The sequence below is a fragment of the Carcharhinus amblyrhynchos genome, chromosome 21, assembly GCF_965287045.1.
Source record: "Carcharhinus amblyrhynchos chromosome 21, sCarAmb.v2.hapA, whole genome shotgun sequence".
Classification (NCBI taxonomy): domain Eukaryota; kingdom Metazoa; phylum Chordata; class Chondrichthyes; order Carcharhiniformes; family Carcharhinidae; genus Carcharhinus; species Carcharhinus amblyrhynchos.
Window position 1 is genome coordinate 1,693,166 of NC_137344.1, and position 13,000 is coordinate 1,706,165.

The following is a 13,000-nucleotide window of genomic DNA, read 5'->3' on the forward strand; positions in this document are numbered from 1 at the left end:
GGGACCCGTACCCCAGTGACTGTTGTGGTTTTTGGTCGGTCTGGATAAAATGATGAGAGTTGATGATATGAATAATATTGTAAGAATGAATGAGCATTGCTGCGTTATCTGGAATGTTTAATCCTTTACAATGCCACAGTTTATACGGTGTCTTTTCCTATTCCATTAATAAAACAATTCCTGTTGTTAACTTTTCCCTGAGTCAGACAAATATGGAACTTGTTTGATAATTCTTGCCGGAGTGAGTGTTTTTGAACAATGTGGAACGGAAGGACCCCTGTGGAATGCAGCTGGAGTTAAGTTTCATCTGTATAGATCGACCTGTTATTACACATTGGGGCTGGGGGTTCACTACTCTGTCTGGAAGGTTGTTCTCAGTGACGAGTAGGGGGATGTCTCACCACCTCCCCCTCCCGATACAGTCCCAACTTTACACAGGCACGTGTTCAAGTTCTTTCAACTATTTCCAACTTTTGCAGCACCAATTTGTTACTGTCACCAAGAGGCTGTGAGTGGGTCGGTCACGGAGAATGTCAGGCTTCATCCAGACTGATTCTGCTGAGGGCAGTATATAAATAGGGCAGAGTGATAGGAAATCTCATTAACTATTCGCTTTTCTGCAAAAATCAGGAGGAGCTAAAACTCAATAATCCTGTGCAGTTAGACTGGAGCAGCCTTGGTGGTACAGAGACGGAGAGAGGGAGAGACAGTTAAACAGATAGTGACAGAGAGAGTCAGAGAAACAGAGAGAGAGAAAGAACAGAGAGATTGATAGTGAAAGAGACAGAGAGAGATAGTTAAAATAGATAGTGACAGAGAGCAACAGAGAGAGAAATTGTGAGAGGGACAGAGAAGGCTAGTGACAGAGAGGGAGGTATAGGGTAGGGAGAGGGGAGAGAGGGAGGCATCATTAATGAGAAATCAGAAGTTTTCTTCACATTATTGATCTAGGTTGAAGCTTTAACCATCTAGCAATCACCATCATGAGTTGGATTCTGTTGACTGGGAGGATATGGATGTCGCTGGGACTTGTTCTCTTTGCTTTGCTTCCTTTACCTGTTGAGAGTGTGGCAGTGTCACGGATGAAGTACTCTCATGCTGGGATCTGTCCCAATGAGATGAGTCCCAGTCTGTGGGTGGACGCTCAGAGTACCTGCTCCCGGGAGTGTGAGACGGACCAGGTAACATTCAGCTCCAAATTATCTTTCTTTTCTACCCAAACTGGGAAAGTTATGTTGCAAATGTATGAGATAAGTAGAGACACTAGTTAGTGATGGGTTGGAACCTCAGCATGAGAAATACAATGTTATTTGATGTCAGTTTATGAAGGGGGTAATGACATTTGAATTGGGGATATATCCCGTGGTCAGATGCTCCTTGGGGTTTGTGTGCAGGGGGTGGGAAATATCAAAGTTTGACCTTTTTTTCCCAAGTTATTGCCTGATTCACGAACCCTATTCATTCCCAATTTCCATCACTTTTGCCTTCTGTACTTAGGAGAAAATTCCCAGGATTGGAAAGGTTTTGGGATGTACAGGTTTCTGGGATAATTTCTATTCCCTGTGTGTTTTATCCAACTTAAAATTGAGGTTTTTTAAAACAGTTTGACTTCTCCCTTTACCCAGATTTCCTGCTCCTGATCAATTTCGAATTTCAGCTGCAGGTTAGCAGAATCCTTGGCTTTTCCCTCACGGATGGAGCAGCATTTTCCAGGCGGGACACATTCACTAACTGGCTTTATTCTTATCTTCAATTCCCCTAACTTTGCCTGAAATTGGCAGCGTTTAGTCACCGATTGTCAAAGGCTAGTGGAAAACTCGCAGGTAGAAAACTCCCCGAGTCAGGAACCTTCTGCCCAGAACAGTCTCTGATACAAGATTGCTGGAGGGATCAGTACAGAGTTCTGATAAATGGCTGTTTTTCGATTGGAGAAAGGACATCGGTGTCCTCCAGGGTTCAGAGTTAGAAACATTGCCGTTTTATTTTGATCTTCATTGATAATTTCCTCAGGGGCACAGGCACAGTTTTGAAGTTTGAAGATGTTACAAAGCTCGGTGGATGTGAGGATGGCAGAGAGTGAGGACAGGACTGAGCTGCTGGAATGGAGTTCACCAGAATCAATTGAAATGCACTGAATTGTGAGGGGATAACTTTCAGTGGGGAGAATGAGGCGAGGCAACGCTAGGCGAATGATGCAAGTTTAAAATTGGTTCATGAAGAAGGTAGAAGCGGGGCTGTTTGTGCTTAAATCAATAGAGTTTCAGTTCCAGCTGGGATCCTGGGCTTTATAAATAGAGGCACAGAGGATAAAGTGGAGGAAGGTGCCCTGAATTGTGTAAACCGTGAGCTAGGATGTAATGTTTAATCCTGGCACAGCAATCAGGAAAAGTTTGGAGAGCGTACAGAGCGGTTTGTTAGAAGGGTTTGTGGAACATTTGACGGCGTTACCTGAATAATGGAAAAACTGGAGTTACTTTTCTTATTGCGGAGAAAGGCAACAGCAGACCTGGTCCAGGGGGTTAAAAACAGGAAAGGTTTAAATTGAAGTGAAGCTGTTTCCAGTGTCTGGAGGATTGATAAACAGAGAGGACGCCGACTGAAGGTGTAGAGGCAACTTGAGGGAAACTGTTAGACAGCCGGTGAGTCGGGTCTCTCACAGTGAGAGCGTGAGAGAGGCAGATTCACACAACTCCTTTCAAAAGGCAATGGGATAAGTACTCAAAAGAGAAAACAGTTGCTGGGAATTGGGGAAAGAGCAGAGTTCCAGGACTATCTGAGTTTGGTAGAGTCTCTTTCTGCACTGTCCTCTTTCATTATTGACATCAGTCAGACTGCTAATCATTGCAATGCTCCACAGGCAGAATCCTGCAGAGGAAAATATTGTGAAAGTTCACCGGCAGTGAGAAATGGAGAGAGGTTTGGTGTGTAAGGGGTGAGAGCTGTAACTGAGCCACACAGAGCAAGCCCTCTCCCTGCTAATGTTGACTTAACTAATCTCACCCGGGGTGGCAGCAAAAGTGAGAAGGGGCTGAGTGAGTGGAAAGATCAGACAGGCTGCTGCAGGTGGGTGGACAGCAGATGGGCAGGTGGAATGGACAGGGCTGTGATGTCCTCTCTCAACATATTGGACCAACAGACGGCACATTCAGGGGAGAGGATGTGAAAATGACCAGATGTGTATTTAATCTTGTTGTACTGGCTGTGGTGAGCTACTGGGTGATATTATAAATATACTAATAATTAGATTGAACCATTTCTCTGGGAGAGATTTATAAGGGCGGGATGGGAAAATGTGAATATTTTCCCACTTTTCATTACTAACTGCGGCTCAGTGGGTAACATTCCCATCTCTATCCCAAAGGTTGTACATTAATCCGCAATTACATCCGTAAACACAGATTCTAGGCTAAAAATTTCAATGTATTCCGAGGGAGCGCCGCACTGTCGGAGGGTCAGTACTGAGGGAGTGCCACACTGTCAGAGGGTCAGTACTGAGGGAGTGCCGCACTGTCAGAGGGTCAGTGCCGAGGGAGTGCCGCACTGTCAGAGGGTCAGTGCTGAGGGAGCGCCGCACTGTCAGAGGGTCAGTGCTGAGGGAGCGCCGCACTGTCAGAGGGTCAGTGCTGAGGGAGCGCCTCACTGTCAGAGGGTCAGTGCTGAGGGAGCGCCGCACTGTCAGACGGTCAGTGCTGAGGGAGCGCCGCACTGTCAGAGGGTCAGTGCTGAGGGAGTGCCGCACTGTCAGAGGGTCACTGCTGAGGGACTGCCGCACTGTCAGAGGGTCAGTGCTGAGGGAGTGCCGCACTGTCAGAGGGTCGGTGCTGAGGGAGTGCCGCACTGTCAGAGGGTCAGTGCTGAGGGAGTGCTGCGCTGTCAGAGGGTCGGTGCTGAGGGAGTGCCGCACTGTCAGAGGGTCGGTGCTGAGGGAGTGCCGCACTGTCAGAGGGTCAGTGCTGAGGGAGTGCCGCACTGTCAGAGGGTCCGTGCTGAGGGAGTGCCGCACTGTCAGAGGGTCAGTGCCGAGGGAGTGCCGCACTGTCAGAAGGTCAGTGCTGAGGGAGTGCCGCACTGTCAGAGGGTCAGTGCTGAGGGAGCGCCGCACTGTCAGAGGGTCAGTGCTGAGGGAGTGCCGCACTGTCAGAGGGTCAGTACTGAGGGAGTGCCGCACTGTCAGAGGGTCAGTGCCGAGGGAGTGCCGCACTGTCAGAGGGTCAGTGCTGAGGGAGCGCCGCACTGTCAGAGGGTCAGTGCTGAGGGAGCGCCGCACTGTCAGAGGGTCAGTGCTGAGGGAGCGCCTCACTGTCAGAGGGTCAGTGCTGAGGGAGCGCCGCACTGTCAGAGGGTCAGTGCTGAGGGAGCGCCGCACTGTCAGAGGGTCAGTGCTGAGGGAGTGCCGCACTGTCAGAGGGTCACTGCTGAGGGACTGCCGCACTGTCAGAGGGTCAGTGCTGAGGGAGTGCCGCACTGTCAGAGGGTCGGTGCTGAGGGAGTGCCGCACTGTCAGAGGGTCAGTGCTGAGGGAGTGCTGCGCTGTCAGAGGGTCGGTGCTGAGGGAGTGCCGCACTGTCAGAGGGTCCGTGCTGAGGGAGTGCCGCACTGTCAGAGGGTCAGTGCCGAGGGAGTGCCGCACTGTCAGAAGGTCAGTGCTGAGGGAGTGCCGCACTGTCAGAGGGTCAGTGCTGAGGGAGTGCCGCACTGTCAGAGGGTCAGTGCTGAGGGAGTGCCGCACTGTCAGAGGGTCAGTGCTGAGGGAGTGCCGCACTGTCAGAGGGTCAGTGCTGAGGGAGTGCCACACTGTTGGGCATGCATTGTTTTGGATGAAACATTAAACCAAAATTTCCTCTGCCATCCCAGGAAGGCCGGAAGGTGCTGATGAGATGAGATTGTGGCCCCCGGTGAGTTATTGTCAGCATCATGGAAAACATTCATCCCTGATTCAACTTCACAAAATCGGATTCTTTGGTTAGGCCCACAGTGGTGTTTGTGGGATCTTTGTGCAAATTAGCTGCTGACAGACTCCATCTCAAACAGTGATTGTAAATCACTTTGGGACGTGCTGACAATGTGTATGGATTGATGTGAATGCCCGATCTCTCACTCTGCACTAAGAGCTGGTTCTACACAATCAACTGTCAGATTGGGAAGTCAGAGTGTGAGAGAAACAAGTTACCCACATTCAGTGTTATGTAAACCTCTGGTGAGATGGCATGGAGATTATACAGAGTTGTACAGCAGCTGGTCTATCTGTGTGATCAATGGTTATTTCTGTAGTACCTGGACAATGACCTGGAGTTGATTGGTTTAATATTTCATCCAAAACATGTCACTTCCGACACTGCGGCACTCCCTCAGCACTGACCCTCTGACAGTGCGGCGCTCCCTCAGCACTGACCCTCTGACAGTGCGGCACTCCCTCAGCACTGACCCTCTGACAGTGCGGCACTCCCTCAGCACTGACCCTCTGACAGTGCGGCACTCCCTCAGCACTGACCCTTTGACAGTGCGGCACTCCCTCAGCACTGACCCTCTGACAGTGCGGCACTCCCTCAGCACTGACCCTCTGACAGTGCGGCACTCCCTCGGCACTGACCCTCTGACAGTGCGGCGCTCCCTCAGCACTGACCCTCTGACAGTGCGGCACTCCCTCAGCACTGACCCTCTGACAGTGCGGCGCTCCCTCAGCACTGACCCTCTGACAGTGCGGCACTCCCTCAGCACTGACCCTCTGACAGTGCGGCGCTCCCTCAGCACTGACCCTCTGACAGTGCGGCGCTCCCTCGGCACTGACCCTCTGACAGTGCGGCACTCCCTCAGCACTGACCCTCTGACAGTGCGGCGCTCCCTCAGCACTGACCCTCTGACAGTGCGGCACTCCCTCAGCACTGACCCTCTGACAGTGCGGCAATCCCTCAGCACTGACCCTCTGACAGTGCGGCAATCCCTCAGCACTGACCCTCTGACAGTGCGGCGCTCCCTCAGCACTGACCCTCTGACAGTGCGGCACTCCCTCAGCACTGACCCCCTGACAGTGCGGCGCTCCCTCAGCACTGACCCTCTGACAGTGCGGCGCTCCCTCAGCACTGACCCTCTGACAGTGCGGCACTCCCTCAGCACTGACCTCTGACAGTGCAGCGCTCCCTCAGCACTGACCCTCTGACAGTGCGGCACTCCCTCAGCACTGACCCTCTGACAGTGCGGCACTCCCTCAGCACTGACCCTCTGACAGTGCGGCACTCCCTCAGCACTGACCCTCTGACAGTGCAGCGCTCCCTCAGCACTGACCCTCTGACAGTGCGGCACTCCCTCAGCACTGACCCTCTGACAGTGCGGCACTCCCTCAGCACTGACCCTCTGACAGTGCGGCACTCCCTCAGCACTGTCCCTCTGACAGTGAAGCGTATGGGTTTGATTTGATTTATTATTGTCAGTTGGATTAGTATACAGTGAAACTTATTGTTTGTTGTGCGCTATATAGACAAAGCATACCGTTCATAGAGAAGGATACGGAAGAGAGCATAATGAAGTGTTACAGTCATAGTTAGAGTGTAGTTAAAGATCAACTTAATGCAGGGTAAGTCCATTCAAAAGCCTGATGGCAGCAGGGAAGAAGCTGTTCTTGAGTTGGTTGGCACGTGACATTTGATTTTTGTATCTTTTTCACACCAGAAGAAGGCGGAAGAGAGAATGTCCGGGGTGTGTCAGGGGGTGTCCTTAATCATGCTGGCTGCTTTCCCGAGGCAGCGGGAAGTGTAGACAGAGTCAAGGATGGGAGGCTGGTTTGTGTGATGGATTGGGCTACATTCACGACCTTTTGTAGTTCCTTGTGGTCTTGGGCAGAGCAGGAGCCCATACCAAGCTGTGGTACAACCAGAAAGAATACTTTCTGTGGTGCATTTGTAAATTTTGGTGAGAGTCATAGCCGACATGCCAAATTTCCTTGGTTTTCTGAGAAAGTAGCGGCATTGGTAGGCTTTCTTAACTCTGGGCCTGGGGGGACCAGGACAGGTTGTTGGTGATCTGAACACCTGAAAACTTGAAGCTCTTGACCATTTCTACTTCGTCCCTGTTGATGTAGACAGGGACATGTTCTCCTTTACGCTTCCTGAAGTCGATGATGAGCTCCTCCATTTTGTTGACATTGAGGGAGAGATTATTGTTGCCGCACCAGTTCACCAGATTCTCTATCCCTTTCCTGTACTCTGTGTCATCATTGTTTGAGATCCGATCCACTACGATGGTGTCATCAGCAAACTTGAAAATTGAATTGGAGGGGAATTTGGCCGCATAGTCAAAGGTGTATAAGGAATACAGTAGTGGGCTGGGAACAGTCTTGTGGGGCACTGGTGTTGAGGATGATCATGGAGGTGGTGTTGTTGCCTATCCTTACCGATTGTGGTCTGTGAGTTAGGAAGTTCAGGATCCCGTCGCAGAGGGAGGAGCCGAGGCCCAAGCCACAGAGTTTGGAGTTGAGTTTTGTGGGAATAATGGTGTTGAAGGCTGAGCTCTAGTCAATAAATAGGAGTCTGACGTAGGTGTCCTTGTTATCTAGATGTTCCAGGGTTGTGTGCAGCGCCAGGGAAATGGTGTCTGAGGTGGACCTGTTGCGGCACACAGTGGCAGGGACTCCAGTTCAATTCCAGCCTCAAGGCCACTATCTGTGTCGATTTGGGGCATTGTCCCCATGTCTGTGTGAGTTTCCTCTGAATGCTCAGGTTTCCTCCCACACTCCAAAGATGTGCAGGTTCGATGTATTGGCCATGCTAAATTGACCCTTAGTGTCAGGGGGACTAGCTAAGGTAAATGCATAGGGATTATGGAAATAGGCCTGGGTGGGATTGTTGTTGGTGCAGACTCAGTGGGCCGAATGGCCTCCTCTGCACTGTCGGGATTCTATGATTCTATATTGTTGGTGGGAGGAGTTACCAATCAGGGATGTTGGATGACCCATGTTTCGATCCAGCCAGAGGGATAGTGACTGATTGTCCTGGGAAATAACCCTGGAAAGATTATTTTAACTTCCAAATGGGATAAGTATTGGATCCCAAAACAGAAAATGCTGGAAAATCTCAGCAGGTCTGGCAGTATCTGTAGAAAGAGAATTGAGCCAATGTTTTGAGTCTGGATGACTCTTTGTCAGATCTCTGGGTCACCCAGACTCAGAACATTGGCTCTGTTCTCTCTCCACAGACGCTGTCAGACCTGCTGAGATTTTCCAGCATTTCCTGTTTTTGTTTCAGATTCCAGCGTTTGCAGTATTTTGTCTTCATCCACAGGACTGGATGGTCCCTTTTCCCATTGAAACAAAGAACTGGCAGTTCTACCACACTTGCATCATCTCACACAAAACTGACCCTGCCAGCGTGGGTGCCTCAAAACAGACTCATCTCCTGGCTTGTCTCGTTTTTTAAAGTCTTCTTATGTCTCAGTGATGTAATTGGATGATGGAGGGGCTCCAGCACTCCTCTGATTCACGCTGGTAACATTGGCATTCAGAGAAAGGAGGGTAGAGGGTAAACTCACCGGTGACTCTGTATCTAACCATGTCTGGTTTACATTCCTGCAAATCACCTTGGAAGGTCTTTCCGAGATTCCAGGCACCATCTAAATGTAAGTTGTCTTTGACAGCCAGCTGTTTTATTGATTTTTTTTATCTTCTCTTACTCAGGATTGTGAAACATTTGAGAAATGTTGTCCTAATGTGTGTGGGATGAAGAGCTGTGTTGCTGCCAGATACATGGCGATTAAAGGACGGAAAGGACCGGTTGGCATGCCCAGGGGAGCCACATGTGACCGCTTCATGTGTGTCCAGCAGGGCTCTGAATGTGATATCTGGGATGGGCAGCCGGTCTGTAAATGCAAGGACAGGTGTGAGAAGGAGCCCCACTTCACCTGTGCCTCTGATGGGCTGACGTACTACAACAAATGCTACATGGATGCTGAGGCATGCACCAAGGGGATCACCCTTACTGTGGTCACCTGCACCCATCAGGTCACCTGGCCACACACTAGCCCCATGACATTGCAGACCACTGCCCATCCCACCACCGCAGACTCACTCACCACCTCCCAGGACGTGGTGCCACCAGCCCTGCTCTCCAATCCCATCCACCAGTCCACATATGTGGGTGGCACTGTCAGCTTCCTCTGTGACGTCAGTGGGAGACCCAGACCTGAGATCACTTGGGAAAAGGAGGTGGATGAGAGGGAGAACGTCATCATGAGGCCCAACCACGTCAATGGGAATGTGGTTGTCACCAACATTGGGCAGCTGGTCATTTACAACGCTCAACTCCAAGATGTTGGGATCTACACCTGCACGGCCAGGAATGCCGGAGGCTTCCTCAGGGCAAACTTCCCTCTCTCGGTGATCAAACGGGAAGACCTGATGAGACAGGGCTCCTCAAACACAACTCAGATCCCAGCTGCAGAGTGCTTGAAGCAGCCTGATCGAGAGAACTGTGGGGAGCATCAGATCAGGTGGTATTATGACCCCAAGAAAAACAACTGCTTCACCTTTAATTATGGACGCTGTGACGGAAACATGAACCACTTTGAAACCTATGAGGCTTGCATGTCAACTTGCATGAACGAACCTGTCAACATCTGCAACCTGCCAGCGTTGCAGGGTCCCTGCAAAGTCTGGGACCCCCGGTGGGCTTACAACAGCCTGATGAAGCGATGCCAGTCCTTCATCTACGGAGGGTGTGGTGGGAATGAAAACAATTTTGAAAGCAGGGAGACCTGCGAGGAAATCTGTCCTTACCCCAGGAGCCAGCAATGCAAAGTCTGCAAACCACGCTTCAAGATAGTCACCAGCTACTGCAAGAGTGACTATGTGATTGTTGGGCGCATGACAGAATTGACAGAAGAAACAGATTCGGGCCGAGCGTTGTTTACTGTGGACAGAGTCCTGAAGGATGAAAAAATGGGCCTCCAGTTCTTTGGCAGTGAGGTGCTGGAGATCACGCTGTTAAACATGGACTGGAATTGCCCGTGTCCCAACATGACCACAGAAGATGGTCCTCTCATTGTCATGGGGGATGTTCACAATGGAATGGCAGTCCTCCAACCACACAGCTTTGTGAGGACTGTCAACGAGAAACGCATCAAGAAACTGTTTGAGGTGAAGGATAAGAAAACGTGTGACCTGTTGAGGGAACTGACAGGGCTGCAATAGGGCTGCTATTGGTCAGTTTATCTGCAGAGGTGCTTTCAAAATTGAAGATACATTTATGAAAAGTTTTTTTGGAAAAAATCTCACTTTTGACAAACTAATTAAATAAGCACTTAACTTCCTAGATTTTTAATGCTTGCAACATGTTTAAGTCAAATCTTTGATGATTTACAAGATCATTTCTTTCTGATGGGCATTAATGATGACACAATAAAACCCTCAATGGTGTTAGCACAGCGACCATTTATTACTCTGTCTGTTTAAAGCTCCATGAATTCTGATGATTTCCCCGATATTCTGGATGTAATAAAGGGAGATACTTGTATACTTATTGCTGTCTCTTAGTTGCCTCTTTTGTCACGTGTTTAATATTAGACCCTCACAGTCGCAGGCACCATGTGGTGTAGACCGAGACGTGACATCATCATTCTAGCACACAGCATAGGCTCCTGGGTACATCCTGGACAGGCGGCACTCCTGATAGGTCACTAATTCCGTGAGGGCTCATCTGAGTGGCCGGGAATGGGTCACATGGCAAACTCAACCCCCCCCAAAAATTGGATATCCACATTCCCGAGTTGTGTAAGGAATGGGAACAAGGATTGGATTCACCAATGGTACAAGCCCTAATACCACTCTGCACAAAATCATTCAACAGGCCAGTGTGAGGTGATGACTAACACACCTTACTGCCCAGTCTTCTACACACCTGCTTCAAGACAGAAATGCCAATGAGGGTGGGTGGAGTGCGGCATATGGAGGGTGCAGGGTATGGAGGGGGGGGTAGGGCGTATGGGCGGTGAGGGGTATGGGGGTGAGGGGTATGGAGGGGTGCAGGGTATGGGGGATTGGGGTATGGTGGGATGAGGAGTATTGGGAGTGAGGTGTATGAGGGGTGAGAGTATGGGGGTGTGAGGGGCATCGGGAAGTGAGGTGTATGGGGGCTGAGGGGTATAGGGGAGAGGGGTATGGGGGTGAGGAGGATGGGGTTGTGGGGTATGGGGGTGAGGGATATGGGGGGTGAGGGACATGAGGCGGTGATGGGTATGGGGTGGTGAGGAGTATGGGGGTGAGGGGTATGGGGCATGTAGGGTATGTGGGGTGAGTGGTATGGGGGGTGCAGGGCATGGGGGGATGAGGGAAATGGAGGTGCAGGGTATGGGGGTGTGATATGGGGGGGTGAGGGGTATGTGGGTGAAGGATATGGGGGTTGCAGGGTATAGGGGATGGTGGGAGCATGGGTGGGTGGTGAGAGGGTACGAGAGACAGCAGCCAGTGACAGGCACCCTCCTCCAATCAATGTAATTTTCTGTGTTCATTCAATAGCAGTTCTGTCAGTCAGCTCTCTTACTCTTCCTGGGGATACTAGTCGGAAGGTCCCGTAAAACAGAGATTCATAAACTAAACAAACCAGCAAAGATACAATATTACAGGGTACTGGCACTCAGATCAATTCAACTCGTACAGATACTGGACACAGCACACATCAAGAATTAAACAACATGATCAAATTATAGTTGAATAATGTAGAGGGAGCTTTACTCTGTATCTAACCCCGTGCTGTACCAGTCCTGGGAGTGTTTGATGGGGGGACAGTGTAGAGGGAGCTTTACTCTGTATCTAACCCCGTGCTGTACCTGTCCTGGGAGTGTTTGATGAGGGACAGTGTAGAGGGAGCTTTACTCTGTATCTAACCCCATGCTGTACCTGTCCTGGGAGTGTTTGATGGGGGGACAGTGTAGAGGGAGCTTTACTCTGTATCTAACCCCGTGCTGTACCTGTCCTGGGAGTGTTTGATGGGGGACAGTGTAGAGGGAGCTTCACTCTGTATCTAACCCCATGCTGTACCTGTCCTGGGAGTGTTTGATGGGGGGACAGTGTAGAGGGAGCTTTGCTCTGTATCTAACCCCGTGCTGTACCTGTCCTGGGAGTGTTTGATAGGGGGACAGTGTAGAGGGAGCTTTACTCTGTATCTAACCCCGTGCTGTACCTGTCCTGGGAATGTTTGATGGGACGTTGGGGATGAATGCGAAATCAGAGACAATTTCTTAATAAACTAGCATTGGACTTTAAGAAATTATCACCCCCAAATGAAGTCTTGCCTTGGGATAATAAAAATTCAAAGGTTGGGATTGACCTGCCCATATTTGGATGTAGTAACGATGAGAGTTTGTAAATAGTTCAACAATTGATTCGAATAAAAACCCATTTGTAGAATGTTTTGATTTTACTGTGAATGAATTTACAATGACTATGTAAATACTATTTATTTGCACTTGCATCTAGTGCCCATCTGTCTGATTATTTAATCTTAATAAAACATTCATGAGTTTGTCTCCATTCTGCTGCACACTTTTGTCTTTTTAAATTGTCATTTATGTGCTGTCAGCATTTATTGCCCAATACTAATTCTCCCTCGAGAAGGTGATGATGAGTTTTCTTCTGGAAACAGTGCAGTCCCTGAGGTGTAGGTAAACCCACAGCGCTGTTAATGGGGTGGGGCGGGGAGGAGTTCCAGCATTTTGACCCTGTGGCAATGAAGGAACGGTGATACTGCTCGGAGGAGGTTTAGAGGGGATTCAAGGGGAAATCTTTTTATTTAGAGGGTTCCGGATCACTCAGCCTGAAAGGGTGGAAGATGCAGAAACCCTCATCACACTTTGAAAGTACTTAGATATGCATTTGAATGATGTTAAGCTAGATGGCTAAGGGCTGAGAGCTGGGAAGCAGCATGAGGCTGTATTGCTCCTGACTGATGCAGACATGATGGGCTAAATAGACTCCTTCAGTGGCTTAAATTTCTCTGGTCAGGATGGTGTGAGGTCC

General features: G+C 49.8%; 1 protein-coding gene across 1 annotated transcript; it reads left to right on the forward strand.

Moving 5' to 3' along the window:
- Nucleotides 1-486: 486 nt before the first annotated feature.
- Nucleotides 487-10,505, forward strand: wfikkn2a (info WAP, follistatin/kazal, immunoglobulin, kunitz and netrin domain containing 2a). Its single transcript, XM_080209260.1, has 2 exons — nt 487-1,181; nt 8,666-10,505. Exons 1-2 carry the CDS (start codon nt 984-986, stop codon nt 10,175-10,177), a joined length of 1,710 nt encoding a protein of 569 aa, XP_080065386.1. The 5' UTR covers nt 487-983; the 3' UTR covers nt 10,178-10,505.
- The last annotated feature ends 2,495 nt before the right edge of the window (nt 10,506-13,000 follow it).

Bases quoted from the DNA above. Each gene is read 5' to 3' on its own strand.
- wfikkn2a (XM_080209260.1), top strand. From the start codon at position 984: ATGAGTTGGATTCTGTTGACTGGGAGGATATGGATGTCGCTGGGACTT. The intron at 1,182-8,665 runs GTAACATTCAGC...TCTCTTACTCAG, and splicing joins GGGAGTGTGAGACGGACCAG to GATTGTGAAACATTTGAGAA.